Source organism: Xenopus laevis, chromosome 5L (assembly GCF_017654675.1).
Source record: "Xenopus laevis strain J_2021 chromosome 5L, Xenopus_laevis_v10.1, whole genome shotgun sequence".
Taxonomy (NCBI): domain Eukaryota; kingdom Metazoa; phylum Chordata; class Amphibia; order Anura; family Pipidae; genus Xenopus; species Xenopus laevis.
In genome coordinates this window covers 107,933,242-107,959,282 of record NC_054379.1, presented here as the reverse complement: position 1 = coordinate 107,959,282, position 26,041 = coordinate 107,933,242, and the positions used below count along the sequence as shown (strand labels likewise).

The window sequence follows — 26,041 nt, the reverse complement described above, 5'->3', positions numbered from 1 at the left end:
CTTCCCAGAATGAAAATGTTATCTTCAAGTCAAACAAACTGTCTTGTGTTTATCATTTTTACATTTTATTCATATACCGATTAACCAGAAACATTCAAGTGAGTTATAATTAACCACTAATTAAATCCTTGTCAAATATGCTTAGTGGTGTCGTAATCAGTGTTTCATGATGTCATTAGTGTCATACAATTCAAAGAAAACATTATAAAAAATAATGCACTTGTAAAATAGGGCATAAATGAGTCCCCTTTTTAAAATATCCAATGTGGCTAATCTGGTGTGGGGAGTTTGCTGTGCTTTCCTGGGAGTTGTGCTCACTCCCCAGGGACACCTCTTTGCTCCTACCCAGCACTTCATTCATTCCATTGCACCTTATCTTTTATCCAGCACAAAGCAAAAATCGCAGCTCGCACCTACTATGGGTACATATACACATGCTCAATGAATGGGATTATGGGACCATTCTATTTATTTACAGGTCATTTAATCAGTGAGATATGAATTCTCCCCAGCATGTAACATGAGATTATACTCAAGGTCCTATGGTATACAAGTAAAATACATTCTTCTAGGCCTAGCAGTGTTGCCAGATCATCTATTTAAAACCAGAGACAATCAGAATCTACATGTGGACGATCTAAAATAACAATATATTAGACTGCCCATGTATCTCTTTTGTAAACCTAGAAATAGCTGTAAAGCATGATTATTTTGCTGCTGTGGAAAATACTGGTTCGGAGGTAATTTAAAATAAACAATATACAAAGCAAAAAGTGACAATGTGTTGGGAAATATTGGTTAGTGACTTTATTTTTCCTTTAATGTTGCTGTATGTCACTAAGGATATAATTTGGTATTTTATGTAACTCTTTTGTTTGTGTGAACTGTATCCCCACTTTAACATTCCTTCATCTTCATTCTGTGAAATATAATTCTGATTGAAACGTCAGTGTAATGCTTGCAAGGCAAAGCCTCAGGCCAGTGCATGTATATCCATGTTACACAGTGATGCACATGAGCTGTCATATCCGCTTCTTTTATAATAATGTTAGAACTGCCAGACCCTACTGGCTCATTGCCTTTGATATACAACTCTCTAAGCAGGACAAAACTAAAGAACATTACTAAATGCTGATAAAATACAGGTAAGAGGTAGGAATAACTTATTTTAAAGATATGAGAGCCCAGCTGACAGCTAACCTGCTGGAACCTAATTGATTTAGGATTACTTTGGCAGTATGTACATAGGTTCTCATACAGAGACAGAACAGTATGGAAGTGCATTTGCAGTATTGGCCTATGATATACAGAGCAGATAAGTGATCATGTACAGTGATGGGCGAATTTGCGCCGTTTCGCTTCGCCGAAAAATTCGCGAATTTCGCGAAACGGCGAAAAATTTGCGAAACGGCGCCGGCGTCTCGTTTTTGACGCCGGCGCCCGTTTTTGACGCCGGCGCCCGTTTTTCCGACGCCGGCGTCGGTTTTTCGGAAAAAATTTTTTGACGCAGGCGAATTTTTCCGCGAATTTTCGCGGGAGTTTCGCGAATTTATTCGCTGGCGGCGAATCGCGCAAATTCGCCGCGAATTCGCGCCTGCCGAATAAATTCGCCCATCACTAATCATGTAGCTTGTCATTTAGTTAAATGGAGTGCATCTGTCACTGTATCAGGTAGATTTGGCCAGAAATAAAAAAAAAATTCTGGACAAATCGGCCTGTCACCACCAGTGTCGCATTCAGACAAATTGGATGCATTCGGCTATTTTTCTGCCCATGTGCCATAGGTCTTATGTAGCAGCCCATGATGCTGTTGGTAGCCATTGGCAGTGGTAAATTGGGAATATTTAATAAAAGGACTTTAAAATGGCAGCATACTTTAATTATAAAGTTTATCCTATTTCTAATGTGTATCCTTTTGTGGCTTTATTTGTTTGTCGAAAAAGTCCCAGGGATTCTATGGGGTATGCCCAATTGTAACAAACCCTGTACCTATGAGTTTGCGAGCACTTGAATTTTCTCTGGGTGGACTATTTATACAAGCTGGATTTATCCATGAATGGAATTGATGCCAACACTAATATTTCTCTAGTGTAAACTGCCATCTCTCCAATGTTTCCTTCCTAGTGTTCTCCATAATTACATGCTTTGGCGCATTGTGGTGGTGTTGAGTGAGCACCTCTCCACTCCCTTCCGAGATGCCATTCATGAACTCTCCAAGGAGATGGAAGGTTCGGAGAAACAGGCAGAACTGACAAAGGTGTGCCTAACTCAAGCCAACAAGCACTTTGGCATGGCTCTGGGTGCCCTCTTTGTAGAAGAGTATTTCTCATCCTCTAGCAAAGCCAAGGTAAGATGATAATTTGCAGCCTCAGTTTTGGTGATTTCATACTACCCCACCCCCTCCAGTTACAGTTGAATAGCTGTAGGTAATACCTACTTGAAGAAGCCAACAAGTGGAAATGCATAGTTAATAGTTAATTTCTAGTGTACCATTATGTAGGTGAAAAAACTAGGCAACAGTGTATATTGTATACATGGCTATCTTTATATATTTATTGTATATCCATGATTAATCTCTTGCCAGTGTTCGTAGTTTCTTATTCATTGTACCTTTGAAAAGCAGAACACATTTTGCTAATCTAAAATTACACTTCTTAAGTTTGATGCAGTGTGAAAAACAGCAAATTTAACTGACAAAAATCCTTGTTGATGAATGAATTGTCACAAATTAAAAAAAGCACAAACCTAGTGTGCACTGAATAAGGAAACATGATTCCTCCTAACTAACAGTGAGGGCCAATCTGAGAGCAAAATTCCTGTGTAACCTTTGTTCTGCTGGGAGAACAGCAGCCTGCCAGAAAGCATTTCTCTCCTGAAGTGCAGGCACAGGTCACATGACTTGGGGCAGCTGGGAAATTGACAATATGTCTAGCCCCATGTCAGATTTCAAAATTGAATATAAAAAAATCTCTTTGCTCTTTTGAGAAATGGATTTCTGCTGGAGCAGCACTATTAACTGATTCATTTTGAAAAAAATGTTTTTTCCCATGACAGTATCCCTTTAATAGGGATTTGCCATTTCTGTTTTTACATTCAATGCATCAATGTTTTGTGGTGGCATTGTTTTATTTTCAGCTATGCTCAAACAGAAGTGTAACATTTAATATTACGTTTAACCTATAATACTGTGTTAACTAAGTATCTCCCAGGAATGGCAGCCTCCTGTTCTTAATCAGCAGGCAAGATCTAATATATATATATTTATATATGTATGGGACTTTTTAGGCAGAATACTGGGGACCTGGGGTAAGAGATCGTATGTGGATGGCCATACCTTAAAGGAAAACTATACCCCCAAAATGAACACTTAAGCAACAGATAGTTCATATCATATTAAGTGGCATATTAAAGAATCTGACCAAACTGGAATATATATTTAAGTAAATCTTGCCCTTTTACATCTCTTGCCTTGAGCCCCCATTTCGTGATGGTCTGTGTGCTGTCTCAGAGATCACCTGACCAGAAATACTTCAACTCTAACTGTAACAGGAAGAAGTGTGGAAGCAAAAGACACAACTCTGTCTGTTAATTGGCTCATGTGACCTAACATGTATGGTTTGTTGGTATGTTTGTGAGTGCAGTGAATCCTACGATCCCAGGGGGCGGTCCTTATTTTTTAAAATGGCAATTTTCTATTTATGATTACCCAATGGCACATACTACTAGCAAAGTATATTATTATGAAAATGGTTTATTTACATGAAGCAGGATTTTACATATGAGCTGTTTTATGCAATATCTTTTTATAGAGCCCTACATTGTTTGGGGGGTATAGTTTTCCTTTAAGGCTACTGAAAAATCATGTAAACATTGAATAAACCTAAGAGAGCTGTTTTTGTCCACAGTAAAGATTAGTTATGTCTCAGTTAGGATCAAATACAATGTTCTATTTTATTACTAGAGAGAAAAAGGACATCATTTTTAAATTTGATTAAAATGGAGTCTGAGAGTGATGGTTATCCTATATTCGGAGCTTTCTGGATAACGAATCCCATACCTGCACTTTGCTAAATAGTGATAACAGGAAATTACTTAACTGGAAATATCAGCAGGGAAGAAACATCCATTTTTGGAAGGAAATATAGTTTTGATCCAAGTTTCATTCAGTTCTCACACCATTTATCAAGACTAAAACTTCTATTGATTTTTGTGGGTCATTTTAATTACATATAACATTATGCATTTTTTCACTTGTGTCCTGAAGTGTAAATTTGTCAATGCAAAGCCATTTCATTTCATGCACCAGTCCACACATACTTGCATTATCATTTTTATAGCTCCAATAACATGAATATGAAGTACTATATAATGTTAAGTACTGTGACTCTTTGTTGCAAGACGTGATGGCTACTTCCAGTAAAGGTTCTCTCTTTCTCCTCCTTCTGTGTAGGTGCAGCAGTTGGTTGAAAACATCAAGCATATCCTGGATAATAGGCTAGAGGAGTTAGACTGGATGGACACAGAGACTAAAGAAGCAGCACGAGAAAAGGTGACCAGCAGCTCCATAGAAGATTCATCCACATTGTCCACAATCATAGTTATCATTAGGCTTCAGTAAAACACTTTCTAAATGTTACCAGAAGATACAAGAGATGTTATACACACGGTGGTGTTTTTGCAGTGCAGATGATATGAAGAGGTAGAAGAAAGAGAGGAAACAACAGGTTGTTTCATGTTATGTTAAACTTGATTGATCTCAGAAAATACAGGTTTTCCCATTGGCAGTTTTAAGAAATTAAATTGGAGATGGTTTGGGCAAATGTTCGGAGTAGTTTAGCTAAACCTGGGAACAGGATGAAGGCAGATATTGGACAGTTAGGAATTGTTACTTTTGTTGAAATACATATAAGCTTTGTAACAAGTAGATGTAATCATTAATTGAATTGTAAAGATGAAATTATCAATTTGCCTTGAGATTATTATATATTTCTAGTTCTTGTCATAATAAATGGGGGCCTCCTGACCAGGAACAATTAGATAAAAATAAAATATACTCCTTCCATCTGCTGAATAAATTGTATGCTATAATATGTCATCCAGGTGTCAATACCTACGGTATATCTGAAAATTGCAATTTGCCCTAACTTATCCCATCTGAAGATTGAGGGGCACATTTACTTAGCTCAAGTGAAAGAATAGAATAAAAAATACCAGGCCCTGAGCATTCTGGATAACAGGTTCCATACCTGTACAGCACAAGCTGTTTTATTTTCATGATACATATCTTCACTGTCATACACAATGCAGAATATGTTGGTACTTTATAACTTTGTGTTATTGTTAATAATAATAGCCTTTGTATTGTAATTTGACAACATTTTCCTTGGTCAGGGGAAATTACTATTTAATTTTTTATACAAGCCAAGCGGAATTGTTTATTTCATTTAAGCTTCTCTATGAATTGTAATAACACCTGTATCGGCTGCTCTTGTTTTCACTATAAGGAAAATGTTCCTTCTGTAGGGGCTGTGACAGTATTCAGATTGTAAGATAATTTACCTTTACTCTACTGTCTTTCTTTCTGTAGCTGAAGCACATGATGGTGATGATCGGATACCCTGATATTCTCTTACAACCGGAGTCAATGGATAAAGAATATGAAGTAAGTCCCTGTGTTTCACAGTTTAGCTTGTTGTGGTTACATCAGTGCCATCTACTGTTCAGCCAGTATTGTGAACTACTATGTCTAGATTCAAATACTGAAGTACTGTACATCTTGCTATTGAGTTCCACCAACCTGTTGTTGCTGTTTTCTCATCTGATGAGCAAATTTGCCCATGGGCAGTAACCCGTGGCAACCAATCAAATTGCTGCATTCATTGTTCTACTTGCTGCTGGCTTCAAAAAGCTAATCACTGATTGGTTGCTATAGGTAACTGCCCATGGGCAAATTTGCCCAGTGTTGATAAATGAGCCCCACTGTGTCAATGCAAACTGCTGCAGAGATGTCACAGGGTTTGACTGTATGCTTACCCAGTTAAAAAACCCATTAAAACCACTGATATATGCATTATTCCTATTTTTTTGAAGAAGTAAAAGCATATTATAGAGAAGTTGTCTGCAGAGATGTCTGCAAAAAATGCTATTTTTGTAAATTATTCTTTAGATGTGCAAAATAACTGAAGTACTGTATTCATTTTTTAAAAAGTCATTAATATAAATTCAACTGCTACTTTTATTATAGCATTGACATTATTGCCAAACATGGTATAATGTAATGCTTAATAATGACTAAATATTGAATTACTGTGAATCAGGTTACAGAAGCAGAGCAAACACCAAGGGGGTTATTTACTAAACTCCGAATGCAAAACTTATTGTGATTTTTTTTTTTTTATAAAATCGGACTTATAAAGAAATCACAAATTTTTCGGAATTGATTAAACTCCAAGCAAATTTTCAGATAATCAAATAATAAATTAGCGTAAAAAACCGGAGCAGATTTGATCGGAGTTTGTAGCAGAAAATGTTGAGATGAAATCGGACTTTGATAAATAACCCCCCAAGAATTCATTTATGATTTATGAAGATAATGGAAATCTTCCTTTCAGTTGGTCAGTTTGAAAACTAGTGATATTTCCAGGGACAGAGGGTGAAAATGAGAAAACTCCCCTTGAAGTGAGGGTATACTATGAATTGGAAATTGCATCTAAAATAGCATATATATAAAAGGAAACTGCCATTTTTCTATGGTGGCGCAATTTATTTAATCAAAATATATTTCATAGGGGGAAGAGTAAATATAGCTATTTGATTCTCTGTTACTTAATGGCAGAATTATGTGAATATGTTCCCTAAAGCTGCCTCCCCTTTTGTCTCTGCTCTGTCTGCGTGTTGTTAGACGTTATTTCTTACTCCCTCTTTGCTTCCATGGCAGTTTGAGGTTAATGAGAAGACCTATTTCAAGAATATTCTAAGCAGCATAAGATACAGCATCAAAATGGCTGTAAAGAAGATTCGCCAAGAGGTGGATAAATCAGCGTAAGTAATAGAACATAGTGAACATAGAACCATGCAGAGGGCAAATAAAAAAGTGTAACAAGCTTAAGATACAAATGAAGTCCATTCACTTTGCCATGCCACAGAGCATACAGTAGGCATCACTGTTTATATTTTATTACAATATATAACAAGATACATCAATGGGTTGTATAATATAACACACATTTGATTTAATGACATGGTGGAAACATTGCTGCTGCTTATGTAAGATAAGAACTCATACATAAAGAATGTTTATAAATGGGCCTCTACAACTGCTGGCATGGTAAAGAGTAACCCAATCATTATAACTAGCTACCTATCTGGGACTAGTTAAACTTATTAGTTAGTTTTGTCTTCTGTTAGGGCAATTATGTTAGGTGTGTGTGTTTGTGTGTGTCAAAAGATGAGTATGGGCATATAGTGATTATCTAGTAAAACACATAAATAGGGGATAAAATTGCTTGTATAGAGTTAAAAGTAATGTTCTGCTCTAGAGCAAATTAGGGATTCACCGAATCCAGGATTCGGGCAGAATTCGGCTTTTTTCAGCAGGATTTGGATTCGGCTGAATCCTTCTGCCCAGCTGAACCGACTCCTAATTTGCATATGCAAATTAGAGGCAGGGAGGTAAATCATGTGACTTTTTGTCAACAAAACAAGGAAGTAAAAAATGTTTTCCCCTTCCCACCCCTAATTTGCATATGCAAATTAGGACTCAGATTCAGTCCGAAATACAAAATAGTGGATTCGGTGCATCCCTAGAGCAAATACTGAAATGCTTTAAAAGTGGCTGTTACATGGCAGGGATATGGGGCTGGATCAACTCCGTGGTTTAGGTAGACATTACAGAGTTATTCCAGTATAAGGAATCAAACATGCAGTTTCCAATGTGGTAAGATGGCTACTGTAAATGAAACTGACTGTAAGCTGTTTTGCAGTTGGCTGCTTCCGCCACAAGCCCTGAATGCTTACTACCTTCCTAACAAGAACCAGATGGGTGAGTACAAAGCGCATGTGCCTTAACCAGTTGCATAGCAATAGAGGGAGTTTTCTGAATATGGTAAACTCTTAACACATCACATGTAATTGTATTAATCATAAAACAATAAATATAGTCTTGTAAAACCGACACAGGGTACAATGATACATATACAAAGGTTTACAATTGGTGAAGAAAACATAGCCTGGACCTTAGTATCTTTTTCAAGCAGCACTGCATAAAGTGTTTCTTAATCAATGTTACAGTATGGCATATGGATTCCTTCACCTGTTAATGTGAAAATAAACATCTCACCTGTGTAGGTAGATTACATTTGTGCTATGAATGTTAAATAAAATATCTGTACAGTGTATTGTGCAGAGGCTCTTATTCAAGTTCATGTTGATATTTATAAATGTGGGGCTGCCTTGAAACTTACACACTTGTCAATCTCCTCCTCCTCTCACAGTGTTCCCAGCCGGCATTTTACAGCCTACACTCTACGATCCTGATTTCCCACAGTAAGTACTTCATTTGATCATGTTTGTCAATTTGTTTAGCTTCATCATGACTGACCAACCATGGTTGTGAGTTTATTAGACTTGCAGATGTTCTCTTGGCACGGCATGACTACTGGCATATAATACTCGGCTATCCTGTTGCCAGTTTGTATCCTCCTTACACAAGTTTTGCTTGCGATAATCCAACACCTGATTGCAGTGCACACAGGAGGAGTCTTATGTATTTGGGCAAGGATGTTCAAATGCATAAAACTTGGGCTGTAGTACTAGAAAAGTTGACATTTTTACAAAAAATGAAATAGTGTAGTTATGGGCCTTTCATTATCATAAAATTTGCAAGAAGGTTTATCTGAAAACAATTGTATAAATCAGTGATGTCCAACCTGTCGCCTTCGGCTGTTGTTGCCTCCAACTTCCACCCACAACATGACTCAGAGACATTTCCCTGTTGGCGATACCCTAAAACCAAACCTATTACCTATAAACCTATTTGCTGCAATGACTGCTAATGATAAACATTGTAGAGCTATATCATAGGTGCAAGGTGCAAAGTACAGAAGACTTTGTAAATGACCCCCATATATACATCTAACTAAAAGCTTTACTTTACTTCTTAGTGATGCACTAATTAAATGAGGGGGAAAGGGGGAAGTAGAAAAAATTTGACTTCCTTGTTTGTGCGAGGAAAAGGCACGTGATTTTTTTGGATTTGGATTCGATACAGCCAGGCACTTGGATTCAGCCAAATCCTGCCTGAATCCAAAACTGAATCCTGGATTTGGTGCGTCCCTACTTTTTCTATAACAGCTGTGATAACCTGATACAGTAGAAATGCTGTTAACATGAATTAGCATAATGGTTCATGTGAATGTAATGTGTAAAACCATTAGACTCCAAAGCCCTGCAGGGACTCTTATATAATAGAAGCTCGTCTCTGTTCAAGATTAATATCCCTATACTATTGAAGGCCCCTATTTAATCTGGATAGCATTATTCATATACATTCATGTAATGGCATAGTTATACATATCTTACATGTCACCTACTCCAGTAAATGGCGTAGGGGTACAGTTCAAATTGGTGTTGTCACATGCTTTATTCAGATTATAGGACAAAACTAGTGAATGTATGTGTACGTTTCTTTATACAGTGCTACAGGAATATGCAGTGCTGTACACTTTTACAGAGTTGAAAAGTACACACAGGGAGGACAAGCATAATGATAAATAGGTAGAGGTATGGGACTTTCTGGATGAGGGATCTTTCTGTAATTTGGATCTCCATACCTCGAGTCTACTAAAAAAATATGTATACATTAAATAAACCCAATAGGATTGTTTTTCCTCCAGTAAGGATTAATTAAGTATAATTTAGCTGGGATCAAGTACAAGTTCCTGATTTATTATTAAAGAAAAAAGGGAAATATTGTTTTGTAATTATTTGCTGGTAATGGACTCTAGATGGCCTTCCCATAATTTGGAGGTTTCTGGATAAAAGAATTCTAGATAACGGATCCTAAGCCTGTATAAATACACAGCAATTAAGTGCCATGTGCTAAAACTCACAGTAAGAAGCAGGTCCCTGTCCCATAGAGCTTACAATCTATATATTTATAAATCATGCCATTATTTTACAGCAGTTCAGACCTTGCATAACACACTAAACTGCAACAGTTCATAATTTGAACATTAAGACATAATGGTATAAAAAGTGACAGCAGTCCTTTATTATACAGCTTTTTTTATGCTAACTTTTTTTTTTACACCAGAATTTTAGCACTTGACTGCAAGTATCCCAAATTCCATTACATTATTGGTTTTACACAGTGACCGCAGCATTAAAGTGTGCACAATGTCTGACAGATCCTAATACCACTGCACCTTATGCTCCACATGGATTTCAGTTCCATTGAATGTGAGATCTCTGGTAGCTGGAAAGAGTGTAGCACATAAAAGCAAAGAACTAAATCCATGCACTAAGTGGGACACCATCCTCTGCCTGCACAACAGTCCCTCCCTGGGAATTGCAGTAGTAGTGTAATTAACTTGCAAAGAAATTATGCAAATAACTCCAAGCAGTTATACTGGATCATGTGTATAATTGTTTATTTTAAAGCAATAACAATTATTGAGCGCATTAAGGATTCACACAAACCCGGCACAGATATTTATATCCGTTTGGGAATGAAGAAGCAAGTGGGAGACCTCTAGAGCAGGTTATAATTACCAGACCCCTCTAGTCCACTGGGGAATATTTCTAACATCAATTAATATCAAACAGGAATAAATGAGTCAAAACATGGGTGCATAAATAAATAAGGGGAAGCCAAGATTGCATTTTTGAACATGACCAAACTGGGGAACTTTAGATGCTTTTGAAGCAAATTGATTGCTTGGAAGGCTTATACAGTAGTCTAAAAATATAGCAGATATTCAGAATTTAGAGATGAGTAAAATAAAGTGCATTACTGGTGGAATAAATGGCTGCTTTAACCCATTGCCTGTTGGGGGCTTTGACTTTGCAGTGCTGCATGTTGCCAAAAAACACACACACAGCACAGTATAATTCAAACGACAACCCAGAAATGTTAAATCCACAACACTGGCAATCGGGTCCATGACAGCTGAAACTTTAGATTTTATAATCTATGGCAGGCACATTAACTTTACAATACTTGCAGTTACAAGTATGAAACCCTCTAAAGAAAGCAAGTGTAGCACACCCTTGAGTGTACTTTTGCTGTGGATTTGTGACTATGTGTGACAAGGCTAAAACTGCTTGTAGTGTGCCCCCATTGTACCCGTGCAACTCCCGGTACCTGGTGTAGATCAATGAAGCAGGATAATCAGTCAGACACAGTTCTTTGCAGCAAACTTCAACTGATTTATTGAACTGAACAGAGTAGTAGAGTACTTTGATATTCCCTCCAGTGGGATAAAGTATGTTCTAGGATAGACAATATGCGATACAAATAGCCAGCAGCAATGATTCACACATTCAAAGGATAGTTACCCTCTCACTAGGTAATATCCCCTCTCAGGTGGATGACTGAACCAGATTTACATCATCAACATTGTACTTTGAACATCACACTTCAACAGCCTCTCAGGAGGTCTGTCAAGGGTACAATGGATCCTGAAAGTAAACATATTAAAACATACAGTATTTAGCAAGAACATGCAATGTCCCACCTCCATGGTTTTAGAGCATGGGTCTACCCTTTTAAATCGGGAACCTAGTCCCTACCTTATTATCAACACTACACATTTGCATTCTTTCTTTCTGTATTAAACAGCTCTGGTAATAAAGATTGGCACATTGGGCCAAGAACAAAAAAACAAATCTCTTGAAACAACTGTCTCGTACGATCAAAAGTGTATAGTTAAAAATCCCCCTCCTAGATGAATGTGCCGTACCCAGAATGCAGTCCACTTGAGTCCCACATGGGTTACAAAGCAAACAATATGTCAACAACAGACCTACTTTGGTCAACTTTACTCAGTGCGTGGTTGCTTCACCCTCCCCCCCTCAACAGAAGACATCACCCTCCTGGGTATTAGTAACAAAAAACAGTCCTAAGCACCATCCTGTTTTTCTTCACACCATACATAATATTTGGGATGTGGTTTCTCCACCATCCCTCCTCCGGGTGTGGCCACATCGATGCTGAAAAACCTGGGGTTAGGGTTGTTGCGTCCACAGCTGTGCACCCGATGGCGCAATACCGTGCGGCCCTACCACCATTCCTTTTCAGTGGAGCAAACAAACCGCCAAGCTGCCATCCTCTTTACTGTGTCAGGGTGGGTCAGGAAGTTGCCAATGCTTTCTCCTTAGCACAAATGTCCTTCACCACCCAATCATCCACTAGCTGCTCCATCTTGTCATACACCCACAAAGGGGCATACGGCATAAAGTAACCCCACAGCCGAAACACACGGAAATTTAGCACCCGCTGTATACGGGAGACCCGGCAGAAAATGTCAGGATCCACTTTCCCTGGCAGGACCCAAAAGTCCCTCTCATCAGCCTTTGTAATTTTCGCCGGAGCCCAAAAACTGTGGGGCAAATGGAAAAGCGGTGCCTGGGTTGCTCCGTCTGGTGCTGCTTCCGCCATATCCTCCTCCCATCCGTAAATGGACTCAGCCCCCTGAGATTGTTGGGGTGTCCGCACTCCTGCGGAGTGAGCCGGTGAGGCCTCTTGAATAGCCTGGCGGTACAGAGAGGGTGCAAGTGCCTCCTCCCAAACCAGTTTCACCATGTCTGCCGGCTTCTCTCCCTCTGTGATTTCGGGAAGAGCGGCAAGCCTCTCCTCGAGGGTATCAACTGGTTCCGCGAGCATAGCGGCGATCCCTCTTACGATGGCCCCTTCTCTTTCTTCCACCTCTGGGTGGTCAGACAAACTGGAAACATTGGCAGATCCAGTCCAAAAGCTTTTATGTTTGGCAGCCATTAATGCCACCAACACACCCGGTGCATGGTACCGAACATCATCCTTTAGGGGACCCAACCAGCAAGCCTGTTGGCAACTGGGGCACCAACCTTCTCTGGCTCCTCCTTTCTCCCTTGGCGCCACTTTCCTGTGTTCTGATTGGCCACCAGCTTGCTTCAGATATCAGGGAGGAGTGATCAAACAGGGTGGATGCTGCTGATGTGTACGCCTATGTCACCCACCAGAGATTCCGCACCTTTCTTTGGTGCCAATTTGCATAGTCCTGATTGGCACCCTTAATTAGCCTAATTGTGTGGGCCCCAGACTTTCCGGTCGGCCTCCCCCCGGATGAGCCCCCAAATGTGGCACACCCTTGAGTGTACTTTTGCTGTGGATTTGTGACAAGGCTAAAACTGCTTGTAGTGTGCCCCGGACCCTCAGTGTACCCGTGCAACTCCCTGCAACTCCGGTACCTGGTGTAGATCAATGCAGCAGGATAATCAGTCAGACACAATTCTTTGCAGCAAACTTCAACTGATTTATTGAACTGAACAGAGTAGTAGAGTACTTTGATATTCCCTCCAGTGGGATAAAGTATGTTCTAGGATAGACAATATGCGATACAAATAGCCAGCAGCAATGATTCACACATTCAACTGATAGTTACCCTCTCACTAGGTAATATCCCTTCTCAGGTGGATGGCGCTAGGTCCTATATTTCCCAGCCTGGGGTCTTATTTCTTGGCACCCGATTTGGTCCTCACCTCACCCACTGTATTCAGCCTGGGGTCTTGGTACCCTATGTGGTCCTCAACTCACCCACTGTTGTCCCTGATCTAGTGGTTCACACACCACAGGGTTCTAACCCCTCTATTTCTCCTCGGAGCCACAGCTCTCTAGCTACCCTGAGCTTTCTTTCACTCCTAGAGCGACTATCACTACTACAACTGTCTAAACTTAACTTTTACAGAACCAGAGCCCTGGCCCTACAGTACCTCCCTGGGAGGCACTCTGTCCCAGAGGAAAAGAACCTAAGCACATGGTGCTAACCCCCTTTATATTATCACATAGTGCCACCTAGAGGACAAACTCTGTGAACTAATGTGGACCCAGCAAGGGACAATGCTGCCTGAGGTTAACCAAAGGACCCTTAGGTGTCCTATTACCAAGGGGAGACTGCCTGAGTTATAAGTACCCAAACCTCAGGGTCTCTACACATGTCACACTGGAGCAAGGTATTGTGGGAGGCAGCCCATAGTTAAGTGCATCTCTCAGGGATGAAGCAGTGAGATGAGATCAGCACAGATTATCTGAAGATAATCGGCTAGGTAAACTGACGGTAATACTGTGATATCCTGCCACGTTTTGGCTGAGAACTGAAAATGGTAAACTAGGGCATATTCTTCTCCTGTGTGAGGAATGCCTTTTCTTTGCTACATGAGGTTTAGCAGCCATAACTGTAAGCAAATATTTCATACTGATTTCAGAGAAAATTTACCACTTCTAACAGCCCTGAAATATATTCACTGAATACACTTGCTTGTGCAATAGTGATCTAAGTGTGAAAGCAGAAAGGCCTTTATGTCAAAGAGGTCCCAGGATCCTAGAATTACACTATTCAAAATGCATAAAGCATTTGTACAATATGGAGTATAAAGAACAATAATCTATAAGCAGAGCTCTGAAAAACATCATCTCATCAGCATTCAAGGCTGAAAAGGGAGAAAAAGGCACAGGTTACACAGCTAACAGACAAGCTCTGTATTATAGTATGTGATTCTACAGGGTGTATCTGTTATCTACTGTGTATCCTGTGCTTGAATGGCAGCCCCCATGGCTTCACAGCAGCTTGTTTCTATAAACTATAGTAGTGTTTCTGAAGCAAACACGCCAGCTTTACCAGTGCAGGACAACCGTACATTATATTATAATTGTTTTCATTTTTAGATGTTAATGTGAAGTTAATAAAGTATGTTAATTGGGATCACTGATACATGGTGTAGCTGCTTGCTGTATTCACAATTTCTGACATTGAGTGAAATCCTTGGCTGGCTTTGTGTCTGCAGGTCTTTAAACTATGGAGGCATTGGGACAATTATTGGACATGAGCTGACACATGGGTATGATGATTGGGGTAAGTATGTGCATTATGTACAATGGCGGCATGCAGATACATTAATTATAACAATCCATCTTTTAAATTCTTACTTTGTGAATAATATTAAGGAGTTGGACTTTGTGTGTAACCAAATTTGGAGTGGCCACCACTAGAACCAACCTGTAGCCAATTGAAAGCATTGATATGTTGGTAGTGAAGTACAATCGGATCTGCAGAACACAGGGCATAAACAGAATTTCCTCACTGTTTTTTATACTGCTGACTGCTAAGTAACAGAGAAGTGGTGGGCAAGGAGTAAAGAATTGCATGAAAGCTGTGCAAGTGAAGTGAACTTGTTTACAAACCCATATAGCCTTGTGCAAGAAATGCCCATTGCTACACACTGTTGTCATTTACATAAAGGACTTCTCCCAATCTATGGAAGTGCAATACTAGGCTGTAAATGCTGGATTAATTGTTCCATACATATATAATATTGTGTAGCATAGCTTTAGTATACTGAATTTACACCACTACTACTAGTACACTACTACACTATAATATGTTATTTTATACTCTGCATCTTTATAAATATATAATTACATTGTTACATTGTTATTTGGTATAACATAGTTATTGGTTAAACTTTCCATCTGTATAAATATTCCCCACTTGCTAAAAGGGCCTTTTGCAAATCCATTTTTTCCCCCAATGGCAGGAGGTCAGTACGACGCCAGTGGAAACCCCATTCAGTGGTGGACTGAGGATTCCTATAGCAAGTTTCTGAAGAAAGCAGAATGTATTGTGGATCTGTACGAGAACTTCACCGTTTACAACCAGAGGGTGAGGACCAGTCTATATTTCAGCATGGCTGGTGCTGAAATGTATCTTTTTTACCCTGTTATAAGCTGATTATTTGTGTTGGAATGTTTGCATCTTTTAAACCCAGATGTGTATTTTATTTTAAAGGTATTTGTATAGAATCTGTGGCAGCTGAAATTGCTGTTGTACGAGATACCAATTGTCTTCTAATTGATGTTGTGACATGTGTCTTATTTTGAGTATAATCTTGTATTCTGCTATTACAATGCTATCTCTCATAACTCAGGGAATGTTATATATCTGTCACACTGGAAGGATTCTGCAGTAGCTACATTTTCTGCAAATCAATTAAAGGGGAAACTGAACTGTATTAAAGTAAAGTAAAGCTTGTGAACATATAACAAATAAAACAGTTAATCACTTCCAGTTACTATGGGGTAGTGCTGGCTATTTCTAGTAAAAGATGGATACCTCCAGAATGAATACTTAAGCAACAGATTTCTATTAAAGAATTATACCCAACGGATATCAGTGAATATTGCCATTTTACATAGTTTACTTTGAGCCACCATTTTGTGATATTCTCTGCACTCCCTCAGAGATCACCTGACCAGAAATTACGCAGTTCTAACTGTAATAGGAAGAAGTGTGGGAATAAAAGACAGAGCTTTGTCCATTAATTGGTCCATATGACCTAACATGTATGTGAGCCCTTGGTTTGTTTGTGTTTACTGTAAAGTGTATGGTCTTGTGGCGGCTTAGTTCTTAAAATGGCAAATTTATATTTAGGATTACCCAATGGCACATTGGTTTATTTACATGAAGCGGGGTATTACATATGAACTGTTTTATTTGATATATTTTAATAGAGAACAACATTGTTCAGGATATTCACATCCTGGATTATACAAAAATCAGTGAGGGAAAGCAGCAGTCTTTCACAAACCTTTATTTTAGCACAGTAATATTTTCAGAAAATCCTCTATGAAGCCAAGAACATATTATCCAGTACACAAGAGGTTACATGTCCAGTCACCTGTCTGTAATGGGCCCTCACAAATTCTAATTGCACATAGATCATCTTGAAAGGCTGCTGAAAGGCAGTGTATTCTTTTCACAAGAAAATAAGGACTTTTTCACTAGGAAGTTTCATTACATAAATTATGCACTGGTCCCAACTATAAGGGTAGGACTCCACGAGCGTTTTTGTGGCGATCCGAAGCGCTGCGACAAAACGCATGCGACTTTTCGCATGCAACAAAAATAAGGTAAGAGAATTGTTGCATGGTGTCACAGCGTTAATCCGACGCAACACGACGACTGTCGGATGCAGACGCTGCACGCTGCGTCTGCATCCGACAGTCATGTCGCGTCGGATCAACACTGCGACACCATGCGACAATTCTATTACATACCCTTTTTTTGTTGCATCGGATTGCGACAAAAACGCTCGTGAAGTCCTACCCTTAGACCCTTAATCTTTCCACTGTAGCATGGGATTGCTAAATAATTCATGCATTCCCAAAAGCATCTCTGCAAAGGAAACATTTGTTTTGCAAATATTTTACTGTTACCACATTTTATTACATTTCTCCTCTGCACTTCTGCTGCAAAATACTGTCTTTTAGGGGGGATTACCTGTTCAATCACAAAGAACTTTATAATTGTGGACAAATGTCTAGGCACTGGAAGTGAAATGTGTTTATACTTAATAGATGACCTGTCCCGTGAGATTTAGTCATACGTTTTCTTTGTGGTTTCTCCCATACAGACGAGCCCACAAGAATGACATAGACACAATAATCTGTGGCATATTCTTAATATTCCTGTATGGTAATATCATTGGTAGACTGCAAGTACAAGGTGCAATTTCAGACATGATGGGGAGCTACTGGGGCATCTTTGTAAAAAATTCATTAAAGTACACCAAATAAAACCCCACCTAGTTAAAACTCTCTGCAATGATTTATGGGAATGTGCAGTTGAGTGTAAATTACTGAAATAAAAAATTGAGAAAGCAACTTACATACTACACAGTCTTTTTGCACCAGTAATGCATTACCATCTGAATTTGTTCCACTGAACACATCTTTATAATGATGCTCCATATATTATGGAAACAGCGATTCTCTTTTGCCTCGGTGAGTGAATATTTGTTTTCTTTTTTAGGTAAATGGAAGAACAACTTTGGGAGAAAACATTGCAGACCTTGGTGGTCTTAAACTGGCATACAATGTGAGTGCAACCACAGTAATCAGCTCTTCCCCAAGCAAAACAAGTATTTAGCATTTACAAACGTTTTCAAACCTGCTATGTGTTACTTCACCTTGGCAAACTTTTTTACATAACCCCATTGTGACTTGGATCAGGTACTACTAGTTGTTGTGCAGAGTGTCTGAGATTAATGCACTTCAATATGTTGCCTTGCATGTTCCTTTTTCTGGTCTGCATATGCATTTTAGGGGCTCTAACACACAGGTCTATGTCATGTGTTTCCCTGTGGTGGCTTTTGAGTTAACACAGCCCATTGGTTCCTATATATGTGAAACACAGCAAGTTATGTACCATAAGCACAATCCTAATGTAAAAGAACTATAATAAGAGTTCTGCATGTACAGTCATATTGTATAATCTGTGCAATTAAGTCTGTGCAATTAAGTCTGCATAAGACACATTGCTTCCTAACTGGGTACATTTTATCTATTTTCACAGGCTTATCAGAAATGGGTGAGGGATAATGGTCCTGAGCGGCCACTCCCCCGCCTGAAATACACCCACGATCAACTATTTTTCATTGCATTTGCACAGGTGAGAGAATTTGATCTTGAAGGGCTGGACTGTGGCCCTCAGTCAATAACACAGTTCTCTAAAAAAACAAAGTTTAAGTAAATGTTAAGTTGTTTTGTATCCCTGCCTTGCTGCAATTCACCAGCCTGTGAGCATGCCAAGGTCTATTTGTTTGCTGCTAACATATCTGAAGAACAAGTAGGCTTCTGCGCCCTAAACCCTTCTCATGGTTCCAGTTCCAATTCCTTGCAGTAAATTCTCACCCATCTCTATGTGAAGGCATGTATAAAAACGTATCTAATCAACCTTACCAAGGTGGAATCAGCCATGGCATGTGTCTGTTATTTGCTCTTTAGAGAAATAGTTGTTTAGTTCCATTTATCTACCTGTACTCAAGAAAGTGATCACCCAAAACTCAAATTATTATGGGCCCTCAGGTTCCAGCACATTATGCAGTTTTATCTTGATACCGGTAAGCCAAATTTGGTATTAATTCGAAGATATTGTTTATGTTAGAAAATCATTATATTACAAATTCACTTGTTTTATTCACTCCACTCCACAATGTTTTTTAAAAAGCTGGAGTAACAAAACGTCATTCATTCAAAAATTCATTCAAAATTTCTTAGCAGCAACTGTATTGTATAGTCGGTAATGCAAAAAAAACAAAACAAACAACTTACATCTACTTCAAATTGTAGAAAAGTGCTCAATTGACAGATCAGTCCAGATTGATTCAGTAGTGCCAATTCCCAAAATAAAGTGACATTTTTTTAACAACACTTTTACAATAAAGTAAATTCTTACTTAGGTTTTTACTTAGGTTTTATTCATCCTCAGGTCTCTATTAATTAGTGGCACTCATTGGCATCTCCTGAACAAGAGCATTTTGTTCTGCATTATTTGGAGTAACTGGATAGTCTCTTCTCTCTTTTATGCAGAACTGGTGTATAAAGCGCCGATCCCAGTCTATATACCTGCAGGTCCTGACAGATAAACACGCTCCTGAACATTACAGGTAACTTGATTTTACTCACAGACCAAGAGGAAGTTCACCTTTCTGGATTATCTTTTGCTAGGAAATGTAACAAGTGCAAGTGCATGGCAATCTCTGCGGCTCACTGGACTCATAGTATAGACTGTATTTGAGGCATAAATCCCAGGCCGCCAAGACAAAGAACTAGGAGACAAATATCTGTGTAATTAATCCCACATTAAGAGGGTTATTTATCAAAGGCCTCGTTGTATCTCGAGTTTTTGAGGGTAATTTATAGTCTAAACTCTAATTTTCAGGTTTAAATTTTTTTTTCTAAAACCTTATTATACCCTGAAGCTGGAAATAGCTTGAATAAGAAAATAAACCATCTAAAACCTGTAGAAGTCAATGGCAGTGGTCCCTTGAACCATTTGAAGATGTTTCCAGCCTTCATGATGTCCGAGTTTTTTTCAGTGGGTTTCACTCAAAAACTCGATTCGTTCGAGTTTTTTCCGCAGAAAACTTGATTCATTTGAGTTTTTGGGTTGTTAACCCCAAATTCACTGATTCAAGTTTTTTCCATTCAAGTTTTTTCTTAAATTAGAAACTGAGTTGTGAGTTCATTCGAGGTACCAAAACCTCCCAGTTCTAAAATTCGACCTTTGATAAATAATCCCCTTACAGCCAAAAAATGAACCTTCATGCTCTTTCATTTCTATCCTTTGTGAATGATAACATATACATTTTTCCTTTTTCCAGGGTTATGGGCAGTGTGTCACAGTTTGAAGAGTTTGGGAGAGTATTTCACTGCCCTAGAAATTCTCCTATGAACCCAGTACACAAGTGTTCTGTGTGGTGATATTCAGTTGTATTTGCGAGGAAACAGCTTTTCCTGCCATTGGCAGCACCTCTCCCCACACAGCACTGTCTATGTTTGTGGATTCCTAAGACAAAGAATGCTTGAGTGTGCCATTCTCACCCTCTGTCAACTGGTTACTGGGCCCGTGACATCCACAGAGGCATTACATTATCAGAGGAAATGGAATTGTGCCCTTCAGTTGCCAGAAGTCGGGTGGCTGAGCATTTCTGATCTCCAGCAGTAGCAGGTGTGGGACTTTCAGTGAACAGTGAATATGATATTGCACTTCTGGAAACACATGGCTGATAAGTTCATCAGTGGACATCATTGGACTGCACTGATCATCAGAGACAGGTTAATGCAGCTGATATACTGCTATATGCATGATATCCTCCAAGTACAGGACCTACTGAAGGATTCTTCATACCCTCAAAGGCTGGTTGTCTGGCCATTTCAGGTCCACAAAGAACCAGGCATGGAGTGCCTCAATTCCAGAGTAGCAGTAGTGCCCTTCAGCATCTCAAAGGACATGGCTGGACACGCTAAGCTTTCTTAAACTATGCCATTAGAAGATAGGGAAAAGAACTGTTTGCACCCATAGTCAATGTTCTTACTCACAAAAACTACAAAGGTCAATAGCTACAGAAAATTGAAATATTGAATTCAAACATTTTGCCACATAAACTTGTAGTTCTAAGAATTTGGTAAAGAAGGCAGTTGAACCAGGTAACCAGTTGCATAGCATAAGAAAGCCAGCGTAAGGAGCAGGGTAGTGGAGCCCTCATACACTCTGCTTCAAACAGGTTACACATTTTGTAAGATATCTGTGTTGCACAGCAGTGTATTAAATCTATATTGTACAGCAGAAAATAAACTCATTTTTGACAGATAAGCAGTTGAAAGGAAAAGTGTACAGTTTTATCTAGACCCCAAGGAGTAATAATCACAAGCTTTGTGTGCCCAGCCTCAGCATTTCACTCTTGACCAGTTTTTTCCTTTCACTACTCTTATTGCACTACAGCACCCAACTAACCAAACAGCAGGACCCTCACTTCTATATAGAATATCATTACTTTCACTTCTCTGTGGTACAATCATTCCTTGCGGTGCTTCAGGGAGAATGAAAGCCTCAGGAGCCTCTGCCCCCCATCTCAAAACATAGCACAGTAGACCCCCAATGTTGCCCCATTTGCTGTACCTGTTAATAAAAAGCAGAGCAGCACATAAGGGTTGGTACTGCCTACAAGCTTGCTTGAAATAACCTGTACTTACTGTTCCTACACTAGTAAACACATGGGTGCCAGGAAATCCTTAAATGTTTATTTCTTATTTTTATCTAAGGGTAAACTAACATACCAGCAATAATACTTTAAAAACGATTTACACTTGTCATTCAACATCAATATACTCTACACAAACCAGACAATTAAACAGTCAGACAGTTTCCCAAACAAAAGCATTAGGCATTTCCAGTCACTGCTGTGCCCTTCCCAGTTTTATCATCATGCCTCTCTGTGAGTCCAGCAGAAATAAGTTATCTGCCACATACCATTTACTTGTATGTCTGGTGCATTCAATTCCCTGACTGCCTCCAATTAGCATCCAAGCTGTAGGGAAGAAGCACACAAGCTTACACTGGCTTATGCCATTATCATGTTTATTGCAGACATTGTAGCACAAGCTTTCGGGAGCCAACCCCATGCTCAGGTGCAATACTCTCTGTGAGTCCAATCAACACTCTCCACTACATGGCTTAACCCAGGCACCAGACTTACCAGGTCACTGGGTCACTTTTGGCCGGTCTCTTTCCAAACTCCCTCAGGACATATCTATGCTCTGTTTGCTCCAACCCTGACTGGAGGGTAAACTGCTGGGACACTACACCCTCTTGCTCCTAGATGGGGTATAAGCTGCCCATTCTTGCTGTCCTGTTCTTGCCTCACACTACTATAGTATGCTATTTCAAAAATGAGGCCTATGCTAGCTATGGTTCCTCTACCTTTCTGCTCTTGGAGCTGGTTCTGCTCATCAGATGACCTCTCTTATGAATATACAAACACTAAATTGCTTGGCTGTCCTTTTTTATATATACTATATGCCCCTATCTAGTGGCCATAGATAGAAATGACCCCAAATTAAAGCTAATAGAAACCTTTCACACCATTACATGCTGTCCTTTTCACAGTGATCCTAAATTCAACTGCTCATTCTCCTGGTCAGTGATCATAGTGAAAAAGACATAAAGCAGCACAAGATGATTCTTTCAACCTCGTTCTATTCTGCTTTTATAAAAAGGTATGGAAAATAGTGCAGCACTCGTAATACACTGTGGTGGGGGAGGTGGGTCTCTGGAAGGGGCCGAGGGTTTTTTAAAAGCTTTTGATTTCCTTTAACTGCTCTCAGTCTTCAATATTTTGTTAGTACACAGTACATACTGCAACTCTAAACACAACTTAGTATACAGGTATGGCACCTGTTATCCAGAATTCTCAGGACCTGGGGTTTTCCAGATAACAGATCTTTCTGTAATTTGGATCTTCATACCTTAGGTCTACTAGAAAATCATGTAAACATTAAATAAACAGAATAAGCTGGCTTTGCTTCCAATAAAGATTAATTATATCTTAGTTTGAATCAAGTACAAGGTACTGTTTTATTATTACAGAAAAAAGGAAATCATTTTAAAAAATCTGGATTATTTGGATAACTGGAGTCTATGGGAGAGGGCCTTCAGAGCTTTCTAGATAATGGGTTTCTGGATAACAGATCCTATACATGTACCTACAGAGTTAGCAATTCAGTGGAGATACATTGGATGCCAGTACTACTTGAACGCCTTTGGCACTCACCAATAGGATGCTAATGGTATTATACACACTATTTTGGATTCGGCCGAACCCCCGAATCCTTCGCAAAAGATTCGGCCGAATACCAAGCCAAATCCTAATTTGCATATGCAAATTAGGGGTGGGAAGAGTAAAACATTTTTACTTCCTTTTTTTTTGTGTGTGTTTTGTGATTTCCGAATCCGAATCCTGCTGGAAAAGGCCGAATTGTTGCCGAATCCCGAACCGAGTCCTGGATTCGGTGCATCCCTAATATATACCTAAATATTCCACAACAATATTAACCCTTCATGTGTTTCCTCAGGCTTTCTAGCCTGCTCTAGAACTGCATAATCAGGACTCTTAATTTGATGAACACGTGTTCCCATTCTTAGCTTTCAATCTATCTTTAATATTATATACTGTCAGCAGGCCTTTGTATGGGAACATGATTATGCCGTAACATACAATATAACACAGTGTTAAACAGTTCTTATATTAACAGCCTGGAAGGTCCCAGAGGGCCATATATTTCATACACAAAACATCTTCCTCCCTTCTCATGTTGGACTGTTAAATGGATTTACAATCTCACCTCCATAATTTGAATTGACTGAAAAACTGTTGCATTACTTACTGTACTGAAAATGTGGCCTTCCTAAAAATATCTGTAATATGGTGATGTGACACAAGATGGGGCTGTGTCCTGAAAGCACCACTAGCACTAGTCCAAGTAATTTCCAGCAATGGTTTCACAGCCGCTGCTCATACAGAATGTACCAAGTACTGTACTAGAGGATATATACAGTAGCTCTTTATTTAAACTGGCACTTTTGGTTGTCTCAGTGAGAATCAGATGGTGTGGCACTGACTTGGAAATACATATCTATAACTACTGAGCGTTACATTAAGGGTGCGAGTACCAATGCCTGTGGATGGCACCAGTTTGCTTCAAACAACAGTGTGTATGTACTAGCACAGGAGCACACACAATAGTACATAACTGTAAATATTAGGAACTCAGTGCCCATACCCCAGTAGTAGAGAATACTCTAACTATTGCTCTGTAAAACCAACAAACATAAGGAGGAGACTGCTTTGCCAGAAGGTGGGAATTGATGTGTAACTGGGTTGTCACTAGAGTCCAAAGTGCATGACAATAAAATATTTAAAAAAATTCAATACTGAATGTTTCAGACCGAGAGGTAAAGTATCTTGTTTTACTTTAGATGTCTCTCTCATTCAAAAAATAAGAATAAAGTTATATTTTTATGCAGTTGTACTTCCAGATCTATGTGAACTGATCTTGCTTTTCAACATGTGCAAATATCCACCTCAGGCTGGGGGATGATGTATTCAAGCACTTGGCCCAGGTACAGCGGGAGAGAGCTTTTTTACATTGAAGCCCCTGCTGGAATAAACTGGAGGCTACACTGTAGATGAACAGATGAACACGGCAACAGCTTTATCCACAGTCACTAGTTATTTTGTTCTCACAATTCCCAGTAATAATAATATAAAATAGTAGAAGCCTGCAGTCCATCTCCCTGATTCTCTTCTTTCAGATCAGGTCACTCTGTTGGCTCTCAGGTTTTTGGCACAGGATGAAGCAGTAATATTAGGGGTGCACATTTTGTGGCACAGGATGACTGGCATACCTGGTACTGCTGGGGTATTGACCCCTTTCTTCCTCCCTTCTGGTTGGAGCCTCAGCTACTCAGCTAGCTTGCTTACCTCTGTCTCTCTGCACCTACAGTAAGCTCCACACATCTGGCCCCTCTCTTAGACATTTAACTTTATGCTCTCTGGCATCATCCACTCATCTTATTTCCATTAGCCAAAGAGGAAGTGACCCACTGCTCTCCCCTTATATAGACAATTTAGGAAATCCCATGCCCTGTGACACAGAAGAACCTGCTCTAAAACCTACTGCCCAGCAGCACCATCTAGTGACTGGAATAATAATAACACCTAAGAAACCTAAATATACTTATGAAATCTACCCCTTTTGCACCAAAGTAACACGTCAAACTGCACCCCTCAGCACAAAATGCATGCACACTTGTACTATGAATGAAAATATGAAAACACAAACTCCAACTTTGAAACACAAACAATCATGCCAGAATTCACACACACACATGCACCCAAAACTACACCCAGAAATGTACACAAATACCCTCAGAACTATATACAAGGCTGCCTTGATAAATTATGGGTCCTAGACACCCATGTCTAAACACACCCCAATCTGCCCCAAACCTGTTAATTTCTCAGCATGCTTTGCCCCTTTCAGGGAAGAGTGGGGTCTTACAAGACTCTCATTCCTGCAAGTCCTGATTGCACACCTACAAATGCACACATGTGAAACAAAACTACACACATTCAGAACTACACAAACATACACAAAGAACTAGACACACTTGGAAGCAAAGCCTGCCATCCTAACTAGGCTAAGGTTTTGGCAATTTTACATTTTAAGACTCCATACTTAATATTGTTATATTGTTATTTTTGCTCTAAACCAAACCATATCACCAGAGAATTAACATAATTTGACATTTGAATTTACAGTATTAAATTAAAATTTGCCATATCTTGCCTCCAGATAAAAGAATATAAATAATTGTAGGTCATGTGACGATTACAGGTCAAATTATTTTAATACCCAGTTAAGAAGGAGATCAGGGTGCTAAGCCCA

The 26,041-nt window shown here is 39.3% G+C and overlaps 1 protein-coding gene across 2 annotated transcripts in view; it reads left to right on the top strand.

Annotated features, from left to right (window-relative positions):
• The window catches only part of ecel1.L (endothelin converting enzyme-like 1 L homeolog), a 61,737-nt gene extending 37,115 nt beyond the window's left edge, over positions 1-24,622 (top strand). The window contains 12 exon segments of one of the 2 annotated variants that reach the window (NM_001094726.1): positions 2,125-2,347; positions 4,451-4,549; positions 5,588-5,662; positions 6,938-7,041; positions 7,983-8,041; positions 8,493-8,544; positions 15,040-15,107; positions 15,790-15,914; positions 18,063-18,128; positions 18,606-18,701; positions 19,622-19,698; positions 20,416-24,622. In NM_001094726.1, the coding sequence (NP_001088195.1) occupies positions 2,125-2,347; positions 4,451-4,549; positions 5,588-5,662; positions 6,938-7,041; positions 7,983-8,041; positions 8,493-8,544; positions 15,040-15,107; positions 15,790-15,914; positions 18,063-18,128; positions 18,606-18,701; positions 19,622-19,698; positions 20,416-20,515 (1,144 nt within the window). In that variant the 3' untranslated portion in view covers positions 20,516-24,622. 2 annotated transcript variants of the gene reach the window in all.
• Positions 24,623-26,041: the final 1,419 nt, after the last annotated feature.